Source organism: Pagrus major, chromosome 14 (assembly GCF_040436345.1).
Source record: "Pagrus major chromosome 14, Pma_NU_1.0".
NCBI lineage: Eukaryota > Metazoa > Chordata > Actinopteri > Spariformes > Sparidae > Pagrus > Pagrus major.
This window is the reverse complement of record NC_133228.1, coordinates 18,775,303-18,803,286: the sequence shown is the minus strand read 5'-3', so window position 1 is coordinate 18,803,286 and position 27,984 is coordinate 18,775,303. Positions and strand designations below refer to the sequence as shown.

Genomic DNA, 27,984 nt, shown 5'->3' with positions numbered 1-27,984 from the left:
AAAAAACACAACCTCATTGGTGGAGGTAGTAACAGCTAACTAAATACAATTAAGAAAATTTAAAAGGACATATCCCAAATTAGATAACTGGTTTCTGGTTAAAAATGTTTAGGGGGGTGGGGGGGCTTACTGGGGGCACCCACGACCTTGGTATTTCTTGCTATGGCCTTGAACACATCTTTGACCTAAATAAACAACTACAGCAGAATAAGTGACATTCAAACATGGATGTTACTTTTTTAAAATTTATTTTACTATTGCTGTCATTCAAATATGATACCATCTTTGCTTCTTTGTGGTTATATTTTGCTTTTTTTTACGTACAAACTGACCAATTTTTAAAACTAAATCCCAGATATGACTGTCCTGTCATTGCTGTACCTGGCTTCATATCGCCACAACCCAGTCGCGATAGTTTATATGCTTTAATAAAGCAGATTTGATGATTAAACAATATCGTAATTCCCATGAATGTACCTTTTTTTTTTAAATTATTATTTAAACTTCCCGGTACGCGGCCATATCGTTCCCTTCCGGTCCGTCGCTTCCTGCCGAGACGCAAGTCGATCAGAAACGCACAGGCTATCGACATCTGATGGTTCCGCTGTGGAAATGGCCTCGTCTAGTCACCTAGCTATAAGTGCCAAATGAGCTGCTGTATTTTGGAGGCGGCCGAGAGAAGATAGCCCCGCTTGAGCCACCGCCTGGGATTTTTGGGAAGTTTGTTACCGTAATTTGAGGAGTGACGAGGCAGAAAAAACAATGCCACATTTCCTGTGGCCGGAGCCGCTGTCACCCGCTCAACTCAAGCGGTTGGAGGAGCATAAATACAGCGCCTCCGGTCGGTCCCTGTTTGAGCCACCGTGTCAAATCTACTGGAACTGGCTCGTCCAACAAATTCCGACATGGATCGCACCAAACACTCTGACTATAGTTGGACTGCTGGTCAATATCCTCTCCACGGTGGTGCTTGTGTATTATTGTCCCACGGCAACAGAGGAGGTGAGTAAAGCGACCTTGGCTAAAGTTTCTACACGGAGACTATCCCCAATTACGTGCCCTTCTCTGGTATGGAAGGAGCGTGAATCCCGCATTCAGAAATTGCGTAAGTTAAAGTTGCGTGGCCACTTGTCCCAACTTCACCAGCTCCATAGCCTTAATTAAAGGTGTTTCCTGAATGAGCAGAGCCTACTTGTTAATTCGGCATACATATGAGCATCACAGTTAGTAATATTTTTTATTAATATGTCCACTTCATTAATGTGGTCGCGCTGTTTGCTAGCGCCCACAGTCACAGTGTGCTGTAACAGAAGACTCGGGCAAAGTCAAACAAAATCACCTCGGGAACTTGACGTTTTATGGAAGTATGCACTGATTTATGTATGACAGTGTACGCCGAATTTGAGACTGTCTTCAGGTTATTATTTAAAGATCACAAATCATAAGGTGTTACGTTTAAATCACCCAACACAAGCAAGGACGCTTTAAATTGTCAGATTTTGATCGGAAGAGTCGTGACATCGCCACGCTCTTGGAAAGTTTACAGTTTTTACGTGTTGTTGTCTGGCCAGGCTCACGTGATGTGGTGTTGCTGATGGCAAAACACAGCAATTTGAAGGAAAATGGTTCTGTTGTTCAGTTTACTACAATAGAGGAGGCTAACACTGTTGAATCATTAGAAATAGCAGGGGTTAACATTAATGCTTACACACCAACAACAAACAAAAACTGTTTTGATGACTCAGTTTCTGTGAAAAGGCTCCAGATCCAACTCCGTCACATACTCCAAAGACCTCTACCACTACAGTGAAGGGCCTTGCACCACAGTTGACCTATGATCCACTTAACTTGTGTCACCAGGTTCACTGTGGTGCACTGGCTCAAGCAGGAAATGCATAGGTGTGTGTGGTTATCAGATTCTGTCCAGTCCTGCTAAGAAAACCTTGCATCAAAGTCCACAGTCCATGCACCCTGCTGATACTGTCAGATTCCACGAGTGCAAAGACATTTCACTTGCCCCTATTCATTAGTAAGACTTGAGGCAAACCTGGCCTATGTGCCCTCTTCTTCGTGGACTGTGAAGGTATTAAAGTTCCCTCCCTGTGCAAACAAACGCATATTGAAGAGTCTCTCCCCCCCCCCCCCCCCCCCCCCCGGCGACCTTTGTGATAACCCTAAACAAGCAGCCCCTGTCTCCACCAGTCCACGAGGCATTTAGGAGACGGACTGAGGGAAACAGCAGGGTCTCTGAATATTTAGGACAGCATGGGATTCTTGATCTCTCTGAAAACACAAGACTATCTTTGTCTCCCTCCCTCACACACTCACACTCACTCACAAACACACACACACACACACACACACACACACACTGTAGTGGTAAACACACAGTTGGCTGGCTCTAGAGTCCAGATGGTCTACAACCTCCAACCTAGTAAGGGGAACTGAGCCACACCAGTCAGCTGGAATCTCTCTCCTTCTTCATACTTTAAGTGCAAAAACATGCATATGGTGTGTTTGGATAGTGAGACACTAAAGTCCAGTTTCTAATCGCAACAGTTCTGTTCATAACTTTCTACGCTGAGTTCAATCCAGTAGTGAAATGATGAAGGATCGACTGGCTTCCATTACCTCACAATAATTTTTACCTCTTCTCAGCACGGTCAGTCAACGCTACACTTTCCTGTAGCTGCACTTCTGTAGAATCTCAGTGAAAGTGACTTAAATGCAGAGGGTTAATGTTTTATTTCATAAATGCATACAGTTTTCAGACCACATCCACTGTAGAATGAGACTTCATCAGCTCTTATATAAGATTTACTGCATGACATCTTAATTTTTTTGCACAAGATGTCATATTGATATCTTAAATAACAGATTAAAATATAAACACGGTTGCAATTAGTGAGCTGTCTCTTGCTTTAGTGCTGCAACTAACGTCTTTGAATGTCGTTTCAATCATAAAGAGAGTCACTGATTACTGTTCTTCGATTAAATAATTGACAAATCGACCGATTGTTTCAGCTCTACTTTCGTTTTCTTTTGTGTGTTTTTGTTCAACAAAGCACAAGGCTGTGGTCCTTCTTGTGAGCATGGATCCTTAAATAAAGTCTTTTTTTTTACCTCTAGGCTCCGTCATGGGCTTTCATTGTGAGTGCTCTGGGCCTGTTCATCTACCAGTCTCTTGATGCCATTGATGGAAAACAGGCCAGGAGGACAAACACCAGCTCACCTCTGGGGGAGCTTTTCGACCACGGCTGCGATGCCGTCTCCACAGGTGCGTCACTGCTCACTCGACAACTGAACCCAAACTGTTATTCTCTGTTTTTGCGTTAATGGATCAGGGAAAGTGCTTTCATTTCATTTTGTTCGTCTGTTGTGGATTTCTTTCTTCCTTCAGTCTTTGTTGCTGTGGGAACATGCATTTCATGTGGAATAGGAAGATACGATAACTGGATGTTCTTCTGTGGTTTCATCGGGATGTTCATGTTCTTCTGTGCCCACTGGCAGACCTACGTGTCCGGGACCCTCCGCTTCGGCCTGTAAGTCACACATACAGTAGTGTCAACTTCTTCTAATAATAATGCAGATGCTGTTCTGCTCCTATATAACTGTCAACCATGAATGGAATGCTAAACGGACCTACTGGGCAAAGGTCCAGAGGCATAAGGTGTCACGGGGTTCCTAGGCCAGAGCGTCTATTTTCAGGGCTACCCAAAGAGGAGCCCGCAGACCAAAGTTGGCTCGCAATAGGGTTTGCTCGCCAGATGTTTCTAGCAAATAAAAAAAGAAATTGCTAAAAATGTTTTTTAAAAATTATGAATAGCTCTTATATTTTTGTGAAATAAAACACTCTATACGTATGGAAGATCCTTTAGGGAAAACGTTTGTGCACTCCTGGTCTATTTGAGGTGACTGTGACCCAAAACAACTACAAAAAGACACCAAAGTATCACAAAGAGACACAAAAGTATCACAAAGAGACACAAATCGACTACAAAGGGACACAAATTGACTACAAAGGGACACAAATCAACTACGAAGGGACATAAAGCAATCGTAGAGACACAAAACAACTACAAAGAGATACAAAACAACTACAAAGAGACGCAAAACAATTACAAAGAGACGCAAAACAATTACAAAGGGATACAAAACAACTACAAAAAGACACACAACAACTACAAAGAGATGCAAAACAAACACAAAGAGACGCAAAACAAACAAAAAGGGGGACAAAATTACTACAAAGAGGTAGTGTCTCTTTCAATCTGGATGTGCTGTCTGTGCCCAGGGTCCTATTGTCTCACAATACACCCATACTGCTAACCATTTTATATTGTCACTTAAATTGACTCATCCTTGTTCATTTCTTCACAGGATTGACGTGACAGAGGTGCAGATCGCCATCACCATCATGTATTTGATGTCGGCTTTCGGAGGCGTGGGCCTTTGGCAAACCACGGTAACTGAGAATGTTATATTTTGTACAGTCACATGTACACATAGACAAATACACAGGAACACTTTCATTTCACCTTGAGTGTGTATTCCACTAGTTTTCACACCAAACTTATTATCTTATTAGTTCCTAGACTTTAGTCGTTTTTCTAGTCTTTAAATAGAATTTGTGTTTTACTTTTACTCTGTGCTGCCTTTGGAGGCTTCACTTAACATCACATGAGGGAAGTGAGAAGGTAAATATGGGTAGCTAACGCCATGGCAACAGGTCATCTATTGGACATGATCTGGCTCAAAAAGCTGATGATGTCACCCGCATTGTTGTTCGCTTTGCCCTCCCATCACGCTCAGCATGCCTGCAGCTTTCATGTTAGCACCTTTCTTCTTACTATAAGGAGAATGCTTCAGGTCTTCACACTAATTTGACCATCACGTGTTTCCGTAGCTGCCCATCCTTGGACTGCAGCTGTACGTCTTCCCCATCCTTGGCATCATCGGAGGGGCCCTCTACTCCTGCTACAACTACTTCCACGTCATTTTGAATGGAGGTGTTGGCAAAAACGGCTCCACTGTGGCTGTAAGTCGACACACACACTTTCACACTTGACACAAAGTTTCCTGATATTTCATAGCTGCTAACATATTGTGATAATGCTGTCTGCGTAGGACACCAGTGTGCTGACTCCCGGTTTGCACATCGGCCTCATCCTCACCCTCGCCTTCATCATTTTCAAGAAGTCATCCAGCCACCTGTTTGAGCACCACCCCTGTCTTTACCTGCTCGCCTTCGGCATGGTCATCGCAAAGATCTCCAACAAGCTGGTGGTACGTTCATCTTCTCTCATGGTTTCAGTCCTGGTTGATGTGGCAACTTCCGGCACCACGAGCCGAGTCCAATCTTGTTCCATTTTATTCGGGAGAAGGCAGAAGCCTCTGTGGCTGATATCTTCAAAACTCAAAATATGTATTTTTGATTTTGGGGTGAACTGTCCCTTTAATTTAAAGCAGCAGCAATACATACAGAGCTAGTTTTCAGACTGTAAATACATTTAACATACATACAGATACATTCTGACCCTAAATTTGATCGAAAACTAGGTTTGATTTCATGAAAAGTTTAAGGATTTCAACTTTAATCAACCTAAATAAATGATCACAACACCATTTATATTTAACATTACGTTCATTGCATCATGCTCCTGTTGTTGCATCAGTGTGAACCCATTTCAGGCTTGTTATTTCTCACGTTTCCTCTGGTTGTATTTTGGGTAATTCAGTACAGAATGTATTTAATCAGTGTTTTCTTTCTCTCATGTTTACCTCTATGTGTCTGTAGATCGCACACATGACCAAGAGTGAGCTGCACCTCCCGGACACAGCCTTCATCGGCCCTGGCCTCCTCTTCCTCAACCAGTACTTCAACAGCTTCATTGATGAGCATATAGTTCTCTGGATAGCCATGGTAAGATTTAATTTATAATGGTAGCAACAGTTCCTTCTTTCTAAAGGGGTGCTCCAAGGATCTCACACCCTCAAATACTAATCACCCCTCAATATGAACTAATTGAGCGACTGTTTAACTATTATATCACGGCGCTTGGTGGTATATAATCAATCACGTCTATTTTACTATCATCAGTAAGGAGTTAAGAAGGTTTTGACAGATTGGCCTGTTTCCTTTTGGCATTAAACTGATGAAAATCTACATCTAATTACATATTTTAATGTAAAAAGCTCTCCACTGTAGCTGTTTGGATACTGTAGTGTCATAGAAACTGTACGTCAGTGCTTCATGAGGCTGCACCGTGACCCACCCAACAAATGACAAACATTAGCGTATTTAATGCCTTCTTTTCTTTGCACACCTTTTTACATTTTCACAACAGCTAAATTGAACCAGGCGTGGAGGCGTGCAGTTAAAAACTTGTAGGACAGGTGAGACTTGTTGGATAAACATAATTGAGTCCATGTACACGTAAGCACAGTTGTTTTTAGTCCTGCTTGAGGGACTCTGAGCTCTGCTGGTTTTCATTTTGTCCATCTAATCAGGGAGTAATTACAGCTGTAGTTCAAGGTTCAGATCACAGTTTGTTTTAGACGGATGAACTGACTTGAAGTAAACCCTCCTTTCACATTTATGACCTGTGTTATCTTGCTTCTAATGAGGGTGATCAGCTTTGATATGAAAGGATGAACATGGGCGCTGCTGCAATGAAGCTATAAAAACTTGCTTTACAAACCTATTGAAGCCATTTCAACCATTAATTCCACTCTGTTTGATCACACATTCTCATAAGACAACCAAAATAGAGTAAAGTAGGATTTGAGCAGCAACAACATCCAGGTATTTTCTTCTGACCAACAGTTTGGTGTAAATGGTTTTGTTTGCTGGGTGTGTGTGTTATACTATACAAGTTATACTTGTTAGGACAGAAAAAAGCAGTCCTCCGGGTCAGGAGGAGCAGCTAATGCTCGAGTGAACAATATGTGGAGTTATGGTGCATTCATGTGGTGTCGGAAGAATGAGTTTCCAAATGGGTAAATTCACGTGAACGCCCCCCTCCAGTAGAAAAATCTGCAACTTTGTCCACAACTTGGTGACTTTGACATCGAATAAGCAAAAACATGGTGGATGAAAGTAAATCTGGTTAATGTTCAGGGACGTTTTATTAATGATTTCAAAATAAAATTTGAAATTGAACAATTCAGCACTACGACTGAGTAAAATCAGGCAAATGAAAGTACAGAGAATGACATAAAATAAAACAATAAAATAGGATAAAAAGAGTTTTAGTCAAAATAAAATGACTGCTACAGTTGATGCTTTTGCTGCTTTCCTGTGGTTGTTTGTGTACAATTAAGGTTTAATGGATTGATGGTTATTCAACAGGAAATGGTTCTGAATAAGGTAGCCCGTGAGCCTCTGTTTCTGAAGAACAGAGCACTTTATAAAAGCCCTAAGCACCTCAAGTGGTATCGATTTATTCATTTCACTTTGCCTCATGTTGTTCTTTACTGCTGCTCCTGATCCTCCACCTTCATTAATTAAATATTACCATTGATGCAGTTGTACTACAGTAAATATCTTTTCCATCCACTCCATCTGTCTTCAGGTCTTCTCTTTTCTGGATCTAGCGCGCTACTGTACGGGCGTGTGCCTCCAGATCGCCTCCCACCTGCGCATCCGAGTCTTCAGCATCACGCCGTCCCGGGACACCCACCGCGACTGACGGCTTGCCCGGCGGGAGGAGGCGGGGGAAGACGCAGATCTCTCCCCGCTCCTGAAAGCAGACGACCACGAGGAGACGACTTCGACCCACAGCAGCCTGGACAAAGTGACCACTTCTGATTAAAACTGCCTCTCACATCAGATGGAAAAATTAAACCAACTTCAACAGTACAAACCAAAAAAAAAAAAGAAAAGAAAAGAAAAGCATGGATCTATTACAGGAAGGGAAGAGTTTCCCTTGGATTTCCTCATTGGCTGTTTCAGCCAATAATTTTAATTTGAACATTAAGTGCATGTGAATAAAATTTAGATTTTTGTATCAGCAGTGCACTCTTTACTTAACTCAAATACCAAAATAATTTCTTTAGCAGGTATTTTATAGCTTGGGCAAATATCAAAACATTTTAATCTGACGTGTGTCCAATGAGCGGGACTGTCGTATATTTAAGACGCTTAAATATGCGAACAAAAACATAACTACTCTCTTCGATATATGCCCAAACTAAATGGATTACCTGTTGAAAGTCTCCTTAATCATTTTCTTTTATTTTTAAAATGAATGTGACTGAATCTGACGTGAATCAGGGGCTTGAAAATACAGATTTAAAACTTTTTAAATGACCTTTAAAACCTCATAATTTCCAATGAAGTTTGCAATGTGGGCTGGCAGGTATGGCTACGTGGAAGGGTTAACAGTCTGTGTTAGTGCTGAAAAACGACGACAGTGTTTTCTTCAAGGCTTCTCTTACAAACACCTTTCTCTTAATGTTTTTGTTGCCTGTTATGCATCTCATCCTTAAAGTCCTGGAAGTTGAAATAAAAACCCATCTCACATTTGGCCTTTAGATCGCCGTCGACTGATGAAGCATTAACACACGACTCGTTCTGCTTTCTCTGTTCTTCTCCCTGAAGGGCTAATTATTTGTGATTGTACAGAATTCAACTGAAGACGCCTTAAATATTTGTGTTGTAATTACTGTTTAACTTGTGAATATTTAAAACAACTTTGTACGTTCTTTTTTTTCCACTGAAATATCAAACCAGATGCAGCAATAGTGATAATACGATGCTACTGGAAGGTGTTTTTTTTAAACTGTTCACTCATGAAGTTTTATCACATATACAAATGTATATTATGTATAGGTGAGTGATTGATTTAGTTCTGGAAGATTTGTTGGATTATCAGTAATTTTGTAATTATTGATTATTACTGAATCATTGTTCAGGTTCATTGGGATCAAAAGGGAAAATTAAGGGTAAAAAAAAGTTGTATTCTTGGTTTGGAGAAATAAACTGATCTTCCTCTCAGATTCTGCCTCTGCAGGATTATGGACATTTTAGAGGGGCATGTCCTACAAATATGGTTTTTTGCATTATGTACGATGGACTTTGGAACTATGCATTGAAATGTTCAACTTTAATTTCAACACCATGTTGCACTGTTCAATAATAACACAGTAAAACACCTTTGTACTAACAGATATGAGTGGAAAAGATTGTAATAAAGAAAATATTTTTCATGGGATTTGTCATTATTGTCAGTGGTGAAAGAAGTTCTCGGATCCTTCAGTAAAAGTCCCAGTACCACAGTGTAAAAACAATCAAAGTAATGGATTACTTTAGTTGTCACATATATGTAGATGAGTAAAAAGTACATTTCCCTATGATGTGTAGCGGAGTACAAGTATGAGGCAGCAATAAAAACAAATACTCAAGTACATTGTAAATACCTCAAAATTGTACAAAAAAACAAAAAAAAACACCAAGACGACTGAACCAGATCACATTTATTTCAGTCAGAGGAGTCACTGAACTGATGCAATCTGAGAAATCCCATTTCCAGATGCGTTACTCATCGTCTCGCCTTCCACCATACATCCCGTACATCACATGACTAAAACGCTGACAGCCTCCAGTTGTCACTTCCATTTTTGTCTTTATAGTAGAGAACTCTGTAAAACTGACATTCAGAGGGAAAGCATTGTCAGAGGTTATGTTTACATTCTGCAGCATTCACATCAGATGCATCAGTCACTGAGCTCACCGTCACGATAATACAATCAAAATAAGTTACACAACATGCTGAGGGGGTCTGAATTTCAGACAGTAGCAAGCCTGTTGAGTCCCACAGGGACACACGTACAGGTGGCTATGAAAGCTGTAGTATCACTGACATGTAGCTCTATCAATCAGTTACATTTGCACCACAATAACAATGATAATCATATTATCCTATATCCCGTTCATTCTCGTTGATAAGGGTGTGATGTGAAGAAAAACAAACAACAGAAATGTTAAAACAGGCAGGAATGAACAACGAAGGCACTTCAAGTTTTCATATTTTTGAAGACAATAGACAAAAGGTGCAACAGCCAACAATTAAATATGAATAATGTTCTTCATCCTATGTTTTATTTCCTCCATTTTTTAAAAAGAAGCCATAGCAGTCAAAGCCAATCACAACCAGGGCTGCACGTACCGATTTTTTTGTCTATAAAACTGTGAAAAATGTCCAAAGGTGACAACTTCAAACAAGCCAAATCCCAATGATATTATTTACGATGATATAAAACAGAGAAAAGCAGAAAATACCCACATTTAAGAAGTTGGTAAGCAAATGTTTGGCATTTTTCCTTGAGAAGTGGCTCAAATGATAAATCGATTATCAAAACAGCTGCAGACTGTTTTCTGTCGATCGACTGATTGATTAATCTGCTAATAATTTGAGCTTTAAACACTAAAGTTCATGGTTTTATGGTATACTGGACTGCTGCACGCACACACACACACACACAATGAGAGGTGACCGGCTGCCATAAAATGTTTCACACGTTAACAGCACATCCATCAGTGGAGTGGTGAAGGCAGGACATGAGGAGGGTGGTGCAGTGTGGAGGGAGTGTTTTGTTTTGTGTTGCACAGAAGCCTCAGATGCCCCCAGCGGAGGAAAAGAAGATTTACAGGCTTCTTCATTCTGGCTACCATTCCTTTCACTGGCCAGCCCCATCCATCATCTTCTGACAAATGTTTCATCGCCACCTAACATGAGTCTCTATCATCCGTCCGCGCTGATGCAACACGAGCACCCAAGGACTTCCTGTTTCCACCCAGTCTCCTGGTCTGACTCCTCTCCTGTCCTCTCGACTGAGCAGGAGAGAAAGGGTGGGTGTTGAGGTGAAGAAGGGAGAGGAGAGGGGAAGTCGTCCCCTGTCAAACTCTCTCAGGGTTGCTGTCCCTGTTCACTCTGCGTCTGGGGAACAGCTTTCGCTTCAGCAGAATCAGCTGCAGGGAGGCAGAAGAGAGGAGACGGCATATTTAGAAACTGAATGCGGATTAGGAAAGACAAAAAAAACCTTTAGCAAGAGGATGTCTGTGATACAGAAAGGTGGAAGTGTTTACAAAATACTTAGAAATGATGCACTTTCTGGTGGGCTGGCTGTTTCCCCCCTTTCCAGTCTTTATGCTAAGCTAACAGACTGCTGACAGATATGAGTAATATTGACTTTCTCATCTTCCTTATCTCTCCACCAGAAAGAAAATGAGCATTTTTCCCAAAATGGTGACCAATAATCAAGACTTAGCTACTCAAAAGGACTTTGACACCAACTCCCCTGAGAACTTTTGTAACCCAAGAAAGCAAAAATAATCTTCTAAGCAGGCCAGCAGAGTAAAATCACCTCCCTCTGGACTGAAGACACTTTTGATCTCTCCAATCTAAACAAGGCTGACTGACATTCTCTATCTTAATAACCTGGGCAGCAGGACAGCAAGGCTCATCCAGGGGCCAAAAAGACATCCAAAGTCTGTTTGTGTGTGATGACAGAGACACCGGACAAGTCTGACATGTACTTAACTGGGAACACTGGTCCCACGGGTAACAGTGGGGGAAATTCTTTGAAGGTTAAAGCCTCTATTAACCTTTCTTTAGGTTCGCTGAGGAGAAACTGGAGACCTGTGGATTAGGGAAGTGCCTCATAACAACTCAATGTCAAACACGGACGAGTAGTATTTGTAAACAATTCCTGCCATTTGTTTTAATCTATGTCCAGTGTCAAATTGGAAGAATTTGACAGTTGTCCAAGAACTCTATCCTGGTTATGTGAAAGTGCTCCTTGTGAGGTTGTTCCAGCTAGAAATCCCACTTATCTGGCAACAAGGAAGGTTAAATACAAGTATTGTGTCATCAAAGTCAACAAAGACAGATAACTCGCGTTTCACAGCAGACTGCTGGGCGTCTTTCATTTCTGTAAAGTCGGGTCTTGGCTCAGCGGGTCACATGAGCGAGACACATGAGATGGACGCACCTGCGACTGGAATTCGGTAGCCAAGGTCTGAATCATAGCTCGAGTGTGAATCATGGAAACAGAGAGGTGTGTGTCTTAATGTGTACGTGTAAATAAACCATGTGCTGTCCGAGGAGGTGGACGCACTGACCTGTTCAGCGAAGAAGGACATGACGGTGAAGATGACGAGTGTCACAAGGACGCAGTGTGTCCAGAACTTCAGCTTGTCCCGATACACTCGCCTGAGGGAAAAAAAAAACACATTTCAGTTCGTTTTAAATAAAGAGCTTACATGTTTCCCGATTGGGTGACCGAAGTGTCAGAGGGGGTACGTCTCCTTCGAGGGGAGGCTAATCATGCTCTGATGTAACAAGAAGGAGACATGGAGTATGCAGAGGGCAGCGGGGCAACAGGGTGACAAGGTGCCATCTGCCTGATACTTTACCTTCTCAGACACAGGAGAGGTAGCGAGGGAGAGGAGGAGGCTCAGCTGTGTGATGATCTTACAAGGATCTTACAGCGAGCATCTGATCTGAAGCGGCTCGGTCTAATTTTAAAGGCTCACATTCTCCAGCTGAAGCCTCCTGAATACAGGAGCGGGAACCCTGACAAAAACCCTCTGAAGCCCCCTGAGGGATTCCCACTGCTCCCACCTGACAACACTCGGTCACATGTGGTGACTGCCACAGAGTCTTCACTGAGGCCAATGGAGGATAAAAGTGCTTGATGACTGTTGGCTTTTAAACTATTAATAACTTTACTGTCATCTGTACTTGAACTGTCGACAGAACATTATTTTAATGATCTAGAAATTGTAATCAAGACTCTTATCAAGCAGAAATGTCAAACATTAGCTTCCTAAAATGTGAGCATTTACCGCTTCTCTCTGTTATATAATTGTGAACAGATTCTCTTTATGTTTGGGACGGTCAGTCAGACAAAACAAACGCGCTGAAGACGTCTCCTTTGTCTTGAGGAACATTCAGGGCTCCAGGGTGCAGCTGCTTTGGTCGCACATGCGCCCAAAAATCTTTCAAGTGCGAATAAACATTTTCATTAGTCGCACCAGCGCGCCTGATTTAGCAGGTCAGGTAAAAAAAAAAAATGTATAAAAATATTTAACAAGCACCAGCTGGGTGTGCAGACAGCTGCTCCTGAACACAACAAAATAATCTGCATCTTCATCCCTGTTTACAATAATTCACACAATATACTAACATTAAAATGTATTATTGAGAGCACCTAAATAACCAACAGATAAAAACAAGACCAAGAGTGTACAGTTTTGCCAGCTATCAGCAGAAGCTGATGGGAATGTTATTAGTTTTGCAGGTATTTAGTCTTAAATCTCAGTAGCAGCTATGTGTACAACTGATAGACATATTTCCTAAACTTCACATCCTACCATTCCTGGAGCTCCTCCATGTGTAAGAACCTGTTGCGATACTCTCTGGGCAGTTCAAACTGGGACGGCAGCGGGAACATGGACTCATAGAAGTCTCTGAGAACAGCTTTCACTGTGGCAGCGTCCTTATGGCTGTGGTCGATGTTATCATTCAGACAGATGAACTTTCTGTTGGCAATTAGTGAAATTACAGATGTTAGTGCAGTTAATAATAACAACAAATCTTTGGAAAATGACACTATTCAGTCATTCTCACCTGGGATTTTTCCTAATGTCATCTAACTGGCCGACCACATGGGACACGTTTGTCCGCACCATCTTGAAAGCTATCTCATCCTCGCCCATGATCTCGAACCTGTCCGACAGAGAACATGTAAGCTAAGAAGGAAGGATATCTGAGAATCAATGCAATGTCAGACGGATGACTGCTAAGAACTTACTTGTATTTATTCTGGTCTCTGAAGGCTTTGTGGATCCGTTCTGTGATGGGTTTGCAGTGGAGGACGAGGCCTTTTGTGACGGGAGGCTGTGGATTTAAAAAAGTACACAATAAGTTGAATATTTCAGCTTATGAAACAAGAAGTTTTCTCTGTTTACATCAAGTATGGCTCACCATGCTGGGGTCGTAGTAGGCCTCCTGAGTTGGGTTCACCAGGTGCAGCTGGGTCAGGTTAGTCGGCAGAGTCTTAGAGCAGTTTATCAACATCTGCTCCAGGCCGGTCAGGTCCTAGAACATTCAGCAAAGAAGTATTACACACAGGTACTTCAAACTCACAAGAATTATTGTAAACTATAATCTGAGAGGTGAAAATATTTCAAAGCTAGAACCGACCTGGAGGCTGAGTGGCAGCTCGTGGATCCTTGTGGCGAGAGTTCGAATCTCCCGGTCGGAGAGGACACCTGAGTGGTCGGTGTCAATCTCGTCGAACACGTCAGACACGTTGAGTTGCTGCTGAGCACTCATCAGGAAGTAGAAGTACGAAAAGGCGAACTGCATGTCCTCTGAGTGACGAACACGATGAGCTGATGTCTTGTCGAACTCCTCTGGGAATCTAAAGAAAAAAGTGGAATTTAAGGTTTTGTTTCTTCAGGAATCGTAACAAAGAATCTGTAACACACTCACGTGTCCTGCAGCTCCTGCATGATGAGACGGTCGATCATATGGGGCATGTGTGCGGGGACTTTGCGGGACGTGAATCCAAACTGACCGTTGAGGAGCTTGTTGACGTAGCGCAGCGAGTCGGCAAAAGTGTCCTGCAGCTTTCGCCCAGTGGCGGCACCGTCAGCCTCATATGACAACGCTCTAAGCAGACGCTCCCCTTCCTGTAGAGTCAACGCAAACCAATCAGTATCTAAAACATTAAGATGTTTCACGACAAAAGAGGAAGGTCCAACTACTTACCTCGAGCAGCTCCTGGAAGTATTTCCTCCTCTCCCATGGCAGGAAGCCTCTGTCTGAGGAGATGAAGTGCTGGAGTCTCCTCCCCACTGGAGCTGCTCCTGCAGCGTCAGCTGGTTCTGCCTGACTCTCAGCGCTCTTGGTTTTCGAAATGCTACTTAGCAGTTTGGAAGTCAAAGGCCTCTCGATGGCAGCATTCAGATTAAAATGTTTTGGAGTTACAAAGTCTTCCTTAGGCTTATCATCAATGTGGACTGGGATGAGAGGAGTGACGGGTTTATGCTGCACAGCCACGTCTTTTGAGTTTTGATTTTTCTGGATAATATTTCCAGCTTTCTCTTCCACAGCTGGTTTTCCCTCCACATGCTCTCCCTCCAAGTCTTTATAAGGCTTTCCCTGGACCTTACCTGCACCCTCATTAGCTGGATTTGAATTCATGACATGCTGCTCTTGAGCCAGTGTCTTGTAAGATTTTAGAAGTTCAGCCTTTGTGAAGTTATAACCCTTAATTGTAATGTCACCAATCAGAAGCTTCTCCTCCAGCTTCTGCAGCTCATTCTGCAAATCAGCAGGTAGAAGCGACATATTCAGCGCAGGAACCTCGATGACATCCTGAGGTTCACCAGGCTGCTTCTTCTGGACCTTAGGACCCTGTTTGTCCTCAGGAATGTCCGAGAACGGGAACGGTGGCTCTGGGGTCAGGGTCGGCTTCGGCTCTTTACCTGCTATTCCAGCCTGTGACACGTTAACATGAGGAACCTCACGGGTGTCGACGGCTACACTGAAGCTCATCGTGAACTCTGTGTCGTCATCTCTCTGGAAAGTCAGATTGTACTGGATTTGGGTGGCGTTGTGGCCAGGATGGAGCAGAAGGTGGATGGTCTTCCACTTGTTGGCGACAGAGGTGTGGCGAACTGCCACATTGTCGCTGACGTGGGCCTCGGAGACTCTGCGAGCCAGTCTGCTGAAGCTGAAATAAGGCCTAATTTCACCTACTGGAAGGGTGTACAGGGTCTGATTCCTCAGCAGGGTCACATGGTACAGCTCGCCAAAGTGCTCTACAACAAAAAGAATACATGGTGTTTCTAATAATATAGTAATAATGATGCAGCCCTTGTTTTTGGAAAACAATGGAGGTCTATTGCACAGAGGAATAATCATACAGTCTACTGTAAATCAGGTTTTGGATATACAGACAGTGTTTGTGTTTTTGGTCTTTTCATGGGATATGTTGACAATAATAAAAATAGAATAGAATATCCCCAGACTTGTATTATCGTTACAAAGCAACTGTGGCCTGCTAATATCAACATAGTATTTATTTTCATCAAACTCACCTTGGCCACAGTCTCCCACATCATAACCACAGGAGAGCACGTTGCAGGCTTGGTCACAGAACTTGTCTGCCAGCCAGGAGTTGGCACAGCCTTGATTACAGTAGGACGTCCCCCCAATACCTCCGAGACCACCTGCGAACTGCCACACCTGTCCACCAGCTCCACCGGGTCCACCTCCACCGACCCCAGCCGCGAACCGACTGTTCCCTGCTGCACCTGTCATAGAAAAGTAACACCATATTAGACATGATTGAAATTAGTTTATCTTTAGAGGAGACATGATGGTGCTGATCTGTTTACCGAGGCAGTCTCCTCCGTCCCAGTCACAGGCAGAGTTGTTGCAGGCTTTGTCGCAGTACCCATCTTTGATCCAAGATCCTGGGCAGCCCTCTGCACAGTTGGGAACAGGCCAGGTGAGATATACCTGCAGGGAAACAAAAAAAAGAAAAAAAAGATTAAAGGCCAATTTGTGGCTTAAGAAGCGGTTTAATCAAATAGGCTAACAATCCTAAAAAATAAAATATAATATATATAATATATAAAGCCGTAACAATTCAAAATAAAGTAAGGGTTTGCACCTTCTGTCCTTTCGAGTGGCTGTAGAAGTCATCTGGCCACACGTCTTTGCCAAACATGACATCATCATTGAGGTAAATGAACTTTTGGGAGAGCCCTGGGATGCGGTGGATGTGGGTCTCAATGGCAGGAGAGCTGAACGTGGGAAGGTGGGTGTGGTTCTGGAAGATATCCTGGAAGACAAAGTAAAACAAATACAATTTTACCATTGTTAACTGTTTTTAAGACATTTTATGGCGTCAAGAGTCAGTAAAAATAGGCTGAACCCCCAAAGTGCAGTGCAGTGTGGAAGAGGTCGAGGCTAAAAATCTACCAGATGCGTGACAACTGTAACTCTGGGGTTGTCCAGGTTGAGCCAGGAAGGAATCTGCCCATTGGTGACGATGAAGATGTGTCGCACCCAGGGGGCGTGTCTCTCCACGGAGCGCAGCGAATAGCGGAGCTCCTCATTGTCCTCGAATCGGCTGGCTGACACATCTTCATCCTGTTTAGACTGGAGAGAACAGTGAAAAAACCCATTAAATTCGGGCATACATCAGCTCTTCTAAAATCTACTTCTTATATATACATGGTTAAATAATGATGAAAGATCAGGAGGACTAGTCATACCTGTGAGATGGCGGTGAGGTCCCAGAATAAGTAGCCAGGACTGATGGTTAACTCTTTTCCATCCAGGGTCAGGTTCTTTTTAGCCTGCTGGGTCAGATCAGTGAAATCTTGCGGGGTATTCAGGTGGAGCAGGGCGATGCTGGCCTCAGAGTACAACTCAAACTGTGGGACACATAAACAAAAGCAGGAAGGTGTTAGTTGCTTAGAAGACACAGTCCAAATTGATGGGGCAGAAGTCAAGACCTTTACTCCCCAGTATGGGATTCATCTTCACTGTCAAAGGTAAAAATGTGTGATGTGCCCCTTTAAGCCAAAAAGACAAAACAAAAACAAAAGTCACCTCATCCGCTGTGGGAACATCCTAACAGCAGTTTCTCAGAGTTGAAGTCACATGTTTAGAGACATAGTTTAGCCTCAGTGCTGCCAGGCTTGTGACAAAGACCGTCAGTCTATAATAAAGACAGATGGACAGATTTCTGATGGAAACGACAAAATGCAGTGTGACCTCTGACCCTGCAGCTGTAGATGTACAAACCAAAGCAGCTATGATGCCAGTGTGGAGGCATCTGCTGGCTGTGTGTGTGTGTGTGTGTGTGTGTGTGTGTGTGTATGTGTGTGTGTGTTCGGAAAATTCTGTGATGTCATCTCTTCTCCATGGGGGTCACGTGGCGGTGGCTCTCTGTGTGATCTCGAGAGAGCTACGTGAGGCATCGGAGGACTGTGTCTGTGTGTGTGTGTGTGTGTGTGTGTGTGTGTGTGTGTGTGTGTGCGCTACGTGTGTGTGTGTGTGAGTGATGCATGTGAGGGGGAGATTCCCCTGGCATTGCCCATTTCAAAAGAGCCTTTCTCATCTCACAAACTGTAAGCTTCCCAGGAAAACATTCACCCCGTCTCCCTCCATCATCCTGAACTGAACCCAAACATCTCTCCTGAACTCATGTTCTCCCTCGACTCGTTTGATTTTCTCTGCTTCTGTTTTTAGGCGACGAGGATTAGCTGTGTCTTATAAACCTGGCGGGGAGCGGCTAGGAGACAGCGAGCCCTGGATCACGTTGCCGTCTTTATTATAGCTCTCTTCATAGTCCTGATAATGCTCTAACACACGCTCACAGAGCTGAAGTGTGTGGTGGCCTCACGCAGGCACATGCCTGCCTGGCAAGTGTCAACAAAATTATGAACACGTGGCACATAAACATTATTATATACTGAGTCACAATGATAATTACATTCAATTAAGATATAATATTTGATCAACTATTTTTCTCAACCAGTGACAACCTTTTATACTTAGTCATTTATCGACTAACATTTTTTAGTTCTAGCTTCTCAGATGTGAGGATGTGCTGCCAACCAAGCAACTGACCGACCAGTCAACCAACTAACCTAGCAACTAACTAACCAACCAATCCACCAACCCACTAACCTACTCACCAACTAACCCACCAACCAACCGACTAACCAACCAAACAACTAACCAACCAACCAGCCCATCTATCAACCAACCAACCAACTAACCAACCCAGACAGAGGTAATTTATTCTGTATTTTCTTGGGTTTTGCTGCTACATCCTGCCTTGATCTGGTGTGGACAGCTGATTGTTTTTGGAGGGTTTAAATGTGGCTGCTTCTTGTCTCATTTGGACGAAGAGTAGGATGAGTTGTTGTATATACTTTGGGTGAAATTTAATATCGACACTCAGGGGGTTCATCAGCGAACTGCCATGTTCCCCAGGCAGCAGCTGAAACGATTCCTCACCACAGTATTCATTTTATTCTCAACACTTTATAAACTATGATAACTGTGAGGACATCATAAAATTTAATAAGTCTAAAAAAAATTTAATTGACACTCTGAGTAAACCAATTAGCCCTGTGGTGAGTGATGCTTGTAAGCAGAAGTGGCGTGCAGCGCAACCGACTGCTACATCTGAGCTGAGGCTGCATCACCCTGCATCACCTGCTGAGTCGAGGAAACTGGCATGTGACCGACAGATGATCCTGAAACAATACGTAAATAACCATAGTACCATAATGCACAGAGGTTTTATGGGTCATGTCATCACGTCTATACAGAGGCCAAGCTTTCAGATGCCCTGCATATTTGCACTTTGAGTTTTATAATCTGAAAAATTGTTCTTTATTGCACACCAGCTTTTTTCACACAGCACATATAGTTTGAGAAATAAAACCCTTTACTTCTTAGAGGAGGTGAGACACCATGTGGACAAAAGCAGCTCCTCAAAACACAAAAATACACGCTAACACAAACGTATCAGCAGGCCCGTACACAAACAGCAGGGGCAGGACTCGACGGGCAACAGCACAGGGGGCAGATGATCGGGGCCGTGGGGCAGCTTTCATCACCATAGCACTCGGTCTAACACCAGCTATAAATACCGGCAGACTCTCACCGCTGAACCTCTCCCTCCACACTATGCACATCATCCCTCTTTCACAGAATCGGCCCGGCGACACCAGGAAACACCTTTAAATACTGTGCATTGTGTGGTGGCCCGTGTACCTAGAATCCCTCCGGCCCTTAACGCCACGCACACTTTCCATCCTCTTTCCTGGACTCTGTGTGACACCTCTACCAGCTCGTCCCTCTTATAAAAGATAAAAAACTGGACTCCAAATAGGTAAAACCAGGAACGAACAAACACATGTGAGATGACAGGGTGTGTCCAGAGAGTGCAGGGAAGGTCAGTACAATCCTTGCGACCTCTTGGCGTGCTGGCTGGCGCCGCGCCACTCCTAACAGTTGTTCTACAGTTAACCCCCACACCGCCAGCTAAGGTTACAGCCTGAATGCCGCTGGCTATTATCACATGACCCGTCAGGCAAACCTGGAGAGCGATGCAGGGAATGATGGGACAACTGGGTTTGATAATGACATGTTGGTTGAGCACTGTTAACCTACATATCATCACATACAGAGTTACAGTGATTCTGACTCCCTGGAGGTTCACAGACGCTGCTGCCTCACCTGTTTGTGCTCACACACAACTGACAGACATAATACAAAATACATGCTTGTTAATAATCTGCGAGTTTTAGATATAAGCTTTAGATATACCTCAAGAAAAGTGGATTATGAGAAAGTATTATTTTTAGAAGAAACAAAGAAATATATTTGTTGATAATTATGATCTTCTTTTGTGCAGTTTATGGGAGAAAAACTTACTTCAAAACTTAAGGAATAAGGGGAAAAAACATGGTATATTATTGTTTTTTCAAAGGCAACTCTATCCAACTCTTTGCCAGTTGTTACAAGGATTATCAAGCTGTGTTTTCATGGATAAATCTGCATTCGCAAACAAAGTAAACCCCAAAAACCTTGAAGATGTTTAAATGATTCAAAACTAACCCCATGGAGGATTTCTCAACATAAGAACTGCATGTACTTTTGTCATGATTGGGTATTATCTATTGCCTGATATCTGGGCTCATCTCTGGTAGTTAGATGTTGTTGTTGTTGTAGCATTTATTTATACTGTTAATCATTGTCAGTAATTACACACTGCATTATTACTCATTAAATATCTACAAAGTGTCTTACCCGACATGTATTACATCTCCATTTCCATTAGTACTAGATGTTTAGATGTGTAAATATATAATATATAACAGTATATAGATATATATACAAAGTTGTCACATGTTACAGTTTTATGTACAAGTTATTTTTATATTTCAGTACTTAATTTTTTAGTACTATTTTCTATTCTTGAAGGAGCAATTGTAACGTATGCAATTTCCCTTTGCTACAGTGCAAAGACACACTGCAGCTCCAATCACTGTATTTATAATACAACATTTTTATATTATGTTTAAATACAGTAGAGCTGCAACAAACTATTATTTTCATTATGAATTAACATGCTGATAATTTTCTGAATTGACCGTTTTGTCTATAAAATGTCAGAAAATAGTGAAAACAGCCTTTTATAATCCCCCAAAATCCAAGTTGACATGTTTAAATTGCTGTCAAAACACAACATCTTACGTTTGCTCTCCTAGAAAACTAGAAAATATTTATATTTTTGCTTTAAAAATGACTCAAATTGATGCAGTCTGTTCACTAATTGATTGACTGACAAATTGTTTGACCTTTAGTCTTTTTTAGACTGACTTTAGGGCATTTTATTTGAAAGGTTCTGAAGAGTCCAATGGTGGTGTAAAGCTGTTGTATAACCCCTCTGTTTTGCATTTAGTATAAATGACAGTTATAAAAGATGTTATCTAATCAGTCACCCATTAATACTTAATCAGCCATGTGAGTTTATTATCGGAAGAAGGGACAAACAGTTGACTCATGCCCGTCCTGCCCGTCTGCTGGTGTGACAGGGTCACTCCTCTCCAGGCCGCGCTGTTTTGTTTTCTTTGATTATTTCAGAGTAATCCGCGCTCGTTAGTGGCATTCCTCCCCTCTCAAAATATAAAGCAGACTCCTGATTAGAGAAAATTATTAGATACACAAGCCGCCAGCCACTGAGGCTAAACAGAGGCCCTTTATCCACATCACAACATAACAGTTTAAAATAGAAAAAGCCCATATTAAGCAGGAGCTCTTCTCCAAGGAGGATTTGACATTTAGTCTTTTCTTAGATTACGCTGCGACAATGTATAAAAAGATCTTAATTTGCGCACACACAAATATACAGTTTATGTCTGATAATGATAATGATGTACCAACATGCTTCAGCACTGTGATAGGACGCTGTGAGGGTGACATCTGGTGGCAAAATCAGGATGATAAAGTTTCACCTCGTCACTGACACACTTCCAAAACAAACTTCAGAGAATGATGCACATTCTCTACATCAAGTCATACAATTTGTGTAAAAAAGATAAAAAGGTCATGACTGTACATTTATCAAGTGTGCAACTCTGCCACCTGCTGCTTTCAAACTGTAATTTCCTCCTTATCAGAGACCCTACAGAGAATTTTCAGCATTTGTCCCTAGTTGATTTTTGGGGAAAAAATGCATCGAGGAGTTTTAATCTTACTTTAATGTTACAAATCGACAAGAAAAGTAGAAGTTAAAAGGTTTGCAGATGTCTAACAATGCGTTCTTATTTATTCTAGTTTTACCAAAATGCAGCAGATGTAATAAACAAGAACAAAAGAGTGATTTCAAAATAAAAGTATCCTGTATTCTCATTAAATACAGTTATTGGATTGGATTTGGTATAATATTGAAGGACTTCAAGAGGGAATGGGGCCAAAACAACTTGCTCTGGGACATCACGAGTAATAAGTACTGATTTATGTCAGTTTTACCTGTTTGATCTTGCTGGTTATGACAGAGGGCAGTTTAACTCTCAGCTGCTCCGTTTCCTTAAAGGTGGCAGGGAAGCCGCTCAGATATGCTAAGGACTGCATGCGGATCAGTCCTGGAGCCTCTTTGTCTGTCGTCTGCAAAACACAGAGCAACAAAAGATGATTATACTGTTCCATAAAAACACCCTCTGATGTTTGATGACTCTGATCTGTCATTGAGGGCTGCGTAATTTACATGTACAAAGAAGACAGGAGGATACAGTGAGGATTTGTGTTAAATCATCCAGATTTTCATACAGCTAAAACTCACCAGGTAACATCTGGACGCAGAGAACTTCTGGTCTTCTTTAGACACATCTGTATAGGCTTTATCAGCTGTAAAAATAACAATGAATGAGGTTAGAGTTTCATCTTTCACACACACTTGCAGCTGAAAACTTGGGGGTTTAACAAAGAAGAGCGACTACAGAAACACTCGTATCTCCCCAGTGTTACAAATATACAAAATATACACTCATTGCCAACTTGTCTGCTTCAATGTGATTTAAAAAACCAGGACTCAGAATGAATGTTTAAATAATCTGCCTCAACCTGCTCCAGCTACCCATCTTTGTTTGATCAGAGAGAGACGTGTTCTACTTAGTTAAAATTAGAAAGTCATCTGCCGACTTGAAGAAGATGTGGGACATTTTTTTCACATGCTGATAAAAACTTTTCTTGATATCCCAGTCTGACAAAATCTCCCTGTGGCATATTCTGTATTTTTAGCTAATCTTTCCAAATTAGTTCTCCGGTCATTTATTGTTGTGTACGTAAAAAATTTGATTTAAAAAAAAATCAACTGAGCAACATCAGATGGCTTCCAGTCAATAACAAGATGGTTGTTATGATCTGATGACTCATATAGGGGTGGGAGAATGTTCCTATTTGTCACCCCTGTGGTGTGGGTGTCACACAGACAGTTGTGTCTGAAAGAAGTGTGATATTCCACTGAGTTAGAAGGACTTTAAACATAAACATGAACATAAACCAACGTGATGCATCGTGCAAAACCACAACAGTAGTGAAGGCTACTGAGGCTGGGCCTGCACAACAGTTCATGACAACTACTTGTGCACAGTCATTTTAAAAGGTTAATCATGTGTGTGTCAGGTTCATGCCTTCAATTCTAGTGACGCAGCAGAAATACAAAGGTACATGAATACTAGTACTTTTATCGTACATGTGTTGCCTTTGCATGCACAGGTCACATGTCACATTGGATGTCTGTCTTTTGCTCTGATTTTCTCCTCCATTTTTATGTGTGAATATTATAGAAATACAGCGTGTTCTAGTTCTGGTTACTCATTAATCAAACTTCAAATATCATCTTCTGCACTGTAAACAATATTTCATATCTTTGTGATAAAATACCAGCTGGGTTCAGTTATCACACCGCTCTGTGGTCTAATCGCTCACATACTGCTTGGAATCACGTCGGGAGCATCATTTCCTGCCAAATTGTGCCCTCGTCTGTTGCAAGAAATTGTCTGTATTTCTGGATTCTTGTCTGTGTTTACCGTCAGCCTGTGAATGGAAGACAACCACAGAGGCGGTGGTGGACGGGTGGAAGGGTTTGTTCATCAGCAGCAGCTCTTTGGCAGCGGAGAAGGAGGGAGAGAGTGTCGGCAGGTCTTTGAGTGTAACATTGGCTGGCAGAGCGGGGTCCAGTGCCAGCATGGGCGCTATGATGCAGTGGGACAGCAGGCATTCTGGCTTTACACTAAAAAAAAAAAAAATAATAATTAACTGAATGCATCACCCCTTAGAAGACCACTTCCTCCAACTTTGTGGTTCAGGCATATGCATGAAATGAGTCAAGTTCACACATTCAGCAAACGGCTGCCTCTGTTGCATCGAGTGGCTCTTTGTGTCTGCGGTTAAAACTCACAGATGGTCTTTCAATCTTGATCGAAACAAGGAGGGGGAGGACAGGAGCGAGGGGCCCGTTTGCCAGCTTCATATTTGGTGGTGAACACAGGAAACACTGACCCTAAAGTCAAATCTTCAGCTTGATGTGCGAGCATCACACTAAAGTGGATCAGTGAAAAATCTAAAAGGACTTTCACTCAAGCCACTAGGAAGTTATTTCTACAAAAACAATCCCAGCGATTTTTTGAGATTTAGATTTTCTTGCATCTTCATATCGCATTGTTTTTATTTTCTGGTAGCATTTATTTAAAAAAACTATAGAACAATCAGTTGCCAGCAATGCTTAACCTCAATCTGATAAAACTCAATTTCTCTTCCTGACTGGGCTACGATTGAGTTATATCCCTTTGTGGTTTAACCCACCTCAAACTTCCTATTTCAACATCAAACTCAATGTTCTAACAATGCTCTTTCATCGTCACTTAACTGTCATTTCTAATTGTTCTGAAAGGCCTGAGAATAACCTTTAAAAACAACCTTAATCACATAGCAAAGTAGGAGGTTGGGCAATGTGCAATCCATACACACTCAGTATTTACTCTATTAGTAAAATCTAATGCTAATGATATTTGTTTCCTTGTTCAAAATCAAACAAAAATGTGCCTTATAAAAATCTAATAAAAAGGTTGCAGTTAGCAGCGGTGTTGAACTGAACTGCATTTAATCAAGAGATGTCTCTAATATTGCCAAACCCATCTACTCACATGAGCAGCAGACTAGAAGATTTCAATACAATGAGCTCCAGTTCAACACCACCGCTAACTACAACCTCAGCGACAGTCATCAAGTCTCATAAACTGGTCATTGTAATCTCTGTAAATGCAGATATTGTGTCAGAGCTGGATTGTTTTAGGGCATAAAGGTGTACCCAATAAAGTGGCCAGGCAGCGTTTGTACAATGAGATGATTTACATCTTTACTCATCCCTTTTATTTCTATTCCTGGATTACAACCTTTGTGGGCAATGTTCCAAATCAATGCACGAGTTCAAAATGGAAATGATTGATTTGCATATGGTTTTCAAGATACCAGAGACAACAAGTCATTATTATACAAAGGAGGCCTGCACAGGACCATCACATACTGTATCAACATACAGTATCTTCAAGCTCACCTGTCTTTTGGCACTTCAGTTGTCTCACTTGCATTTTTCCCCAGGCGTTCCCTGTGTGCAACAAAAAAGTGGATTTACATTATTTCCAACAGTGTACAGCACAGCAGTGTTTACACAGTACAGCAGAAGCCAATCAACACAATAACTTTACGATTTCAACCTTTATTTTCATGATGAAAGCTGAGAGGAGAAGACAAGATCAGGCACTAATTAAACTTTCTCCTCAGAGATATTCTGACCTTTGATCTAAGACTCCCTCTTCCTCTGGGGCAATGTCTGAATAGGCCAATCAGAGTGAAATTATACTAAGCTTGTGTGCTAATTCTGGCTGCATTCAGGTGAGAAACTGAAGGCACTTGAGTGTGTTTGCATTCTATGACACTTTCCGCAGTAAAATAAAAGGTTTATACTTAATTCCAGTCGTGTGTTGCAGCCTAAGCTGCACTACACCACTATGTCTGCACAGACAGCAGAGCCACAGCTACCTCAGAGCTCTCTGTTCCTCCTCCATTTGCTCTTTGACCGTCTTCAGTTCCTTCAGCAGAGCCACGTCTGTGCCGTTCACCCATGTGTACACCACATCAATAGGCATGGGCAGACAGAGCCTGCAAAAAGAAACACTCATATCACTCTAGACAGTCCTCAAAGTCCTCAAACTGCAGAGCCGTGACCCTGTTTCCCTCCTCGGCGCACAGTGAATTTGTTTTTTAGTCATGCATGGTTACACCTCCTCCAGTACTTTCAGATGTATTTCAAGGGAAGGGTACAAACAGTCTCAAGCGGCATGAAAGAGGATTTTTGCAGGGAGTAGGCTCAGGGTTTGCACACTTTTTTAACATTTGCATCTCTGAATATGACAAGACTTTAATGAGCAACACTCAGGAAGATTTCTAACTTGTTAGTGCAAGTGCGAAGACAAAAGGTAGTCTGCTTTATGGGTGCAGGAGTGACACAACAGTGAAATTCGTTGTGATGAGTTCAAGGTTTCCTTCTTTGGAAACATTAATCTCTATTTTTCTTACCTGCTTTGGAATGATTTCCCACCCACATTGTCTCTGTAGGAGTCAAAGAGCACATGATACTGGTCCCGACTCCACTCCACCACCACCTGTATAGACAAGATGGGGCACTAGATGAGACAACAACCCTCCAGGAGAAGTAGGTCCATATGTTACTCCCTCCCAAATTTCACACAGTCAAGGCCACACCAGCCCACACTCAAAAAATAGGGCAGTTTCCTTTGTCACGAATCGTCTGTACAGATAGATACATTGTACACTGAGACATATAAATACTCAGATATCACAGCAGAAAGCTTTGGGTGATATTCACAAATCTTAATTAACCAAAACTGTGAATTTACTAAGTGAAAGGCTGTCAGTTAGCAAGCCACGGGAGTGCGCTCTTTGAGAGCGAAATTTGAGATTTACCTTAAAATACGTAAAATTAAGTGTTTTATTTTTAAGCCGAATTGCAATGAACACCATAACGACTCTTAAAACGTCTCAGTGTAAGATCAAAATATACACAGTTTTGCTAAGAAGCTAGATCGCTCAAAACAGCCGATTTCTTGAGTGGGATCTGGTTAGACTGACTATTCCAACAGAATGAAGACAATGCCGTCAAGCAACTAGCGTACTTTAGCTAATACAACAAAACTAACAACCAGCTGGTATCAGGAGTTATGGAAATAGAAGAACATCACCTCTCCGAACTGAAAGGCGGAAACTATCATGAGGACGAGCCCCCCGAAGCAGAGGTAGAGTCCATATCGGTGGGACAGACAGGTGTACGTCTGCCTCTGTAACAGCTTGAGCACCGAGTTCACGACTACCATTGTTCTCCTTGGCGAAGCATAGCGCTGCATTCATTCAAAAAAATTAAAATAAAAACGCAGATTAACGCACTAAACAAAGAAAGTAAACATTACAGGCGACCCGGATCTGTCAGCTGACCACCAGCCAGACTGCATGACACATGACAACCATAGATTTCACGCTTCTTCGGCGGCGGTGACGCTGCTGCCGCCCCGCTGCTTCTTCGGCTTCGAGGTCGTTGTCGCCCTCTGGTGGACAGGAGCAGGGTCCGTGGTGCATTCAGGGTCACTCTCTCCCATAAATCCATGGTCCCACTTGTGTAAATGGCACCAAAATGGCGGGCCTAACGTTCCTGGGCACTATCTCAAGGGCCCAAGTGGTCATGGTCTTTATTAATTGAGTTTTATATATTGTAACTACAACTATACTTTATATACTGTAACTATATTATAGCTGTACAGGTGCTGATTTAGCCTACACCTTCAGCAAACAAAGCAAA

At 42.2% G+C, this 27,984-nt stretch overlaps 2 protein-coding genes across 2 annotated transcripts; one reads left to right on the top strand and one right to left on the bottom strand.

Annotated features, from left to right (window-relative positions):
• Positions 1-594: 594 nt before the first annotated feature.
• chpt1 (choline phosphotransferase 1) lies at positions 595-9,210 on the top strand. The gene is made up of 8 exons (XM_073481165.1): positions 595-1,002; positions 3,130-3,277; positions 3,401-3,542; positions 4,381-4,465; positions 4,907-5,038; positions 5,128-5,286; positions 5,798-5,923; positions 7,575-9,210. Exons 1-8 carry the CDS (start codon positions 763-765, stop codon positions 7,689-7,691), a joined length of 1,149 nt encoding a protein of 382 aa, XP_073337266.1. The 5' UTR covers positions 595-762; the 3' UTR covers positions 7,692-9,210.
• A 249-nt stretch (positions 9,211-9,459) lies between these two features.
• Positions 9,460-27,659, bottom strand: gnptab (N-acetylglucosamine-1-phosphate transferase subunits alpha and beta). Its single transcript, XM_073481163.1, has 21 exons — positions 27,374-27,659; positions 26,691-26,776; positions 26,154-26,273; positions 25,669-25,719; positions 24,143-24,345; positions 22,894-22,958; positions 22,584-22,718; positions 17,300-17,461; positions 17,004-17,183; positions 16,693-16,863; positions 16,415-16,538; positions 16,115-16,330; positions 14,781-15,835; positions 14,502-14,701; positions 14,211-14,430; positions 13,992-14,105; positions 13,819-13,904; positions 13,635-13,733; positions 13,379-13,546; positions 12,125-12,215; positions 9,460-10,972 (listed from the first exon to the last, which is right to left on the bottom strand). Exons 1-21 carry the CDS (start codon positions 27,533-27,535, stop codon positions 10,901-10,903), a joined length of 3,780 nt encoding a protein of 1,259 aa, XP_073337264.1. The 5' UTR covers positions 27,536-27,659; the 3' UTR covers positions 9,460-10,900.
• Between the last annotated feature and the right edge of the window lie 325 nt (positions 27,660-27,984).

Coding starts and splice junctions, on each gene's coding strand:
- gnptab (XM_073481163.1), bottom strand. CDS start 27,535: ATGCAGCGCTATGCTTCGCCAAGGAGAACAATGGTAGTCGTGAACTCG. Junction 16,864..17,003: donor TTACAGTTGTCACGCATCTG/GTAGATTTTTAG, acceptor TTTGTCTTCCAG/GATATCTTCCAGAACCACAC. Junction 10,973..12,124: donor TGTCCTTCTTCGCTGAACAG/GTCAGTGCGTCC, acceptor GCCTCCCTGCAG/CTGATTCTGCTGAAGCGAAA.
- chpt1 (XM_073481165.1), top strand. CDS start 763: ATGCCACATTTCCTGTGGCCGGAGCCGCTGTCACCCGCTCAACTCAAG. Junction 3,543..4,380: donor GGGACCCTCCGCTTCGGCCT/GTAAGTCACACA, acceptor ATTTCTTCACAG/GATTGACGTGACAGAGGTGC. Junction 5,924..7,574: donor TAGTTCTCTGGATAGCCATG/GTAAGATTTAAT, acceptor ATCTGTCTTCAG/GTCTTCTCTTTTCTGGATCT.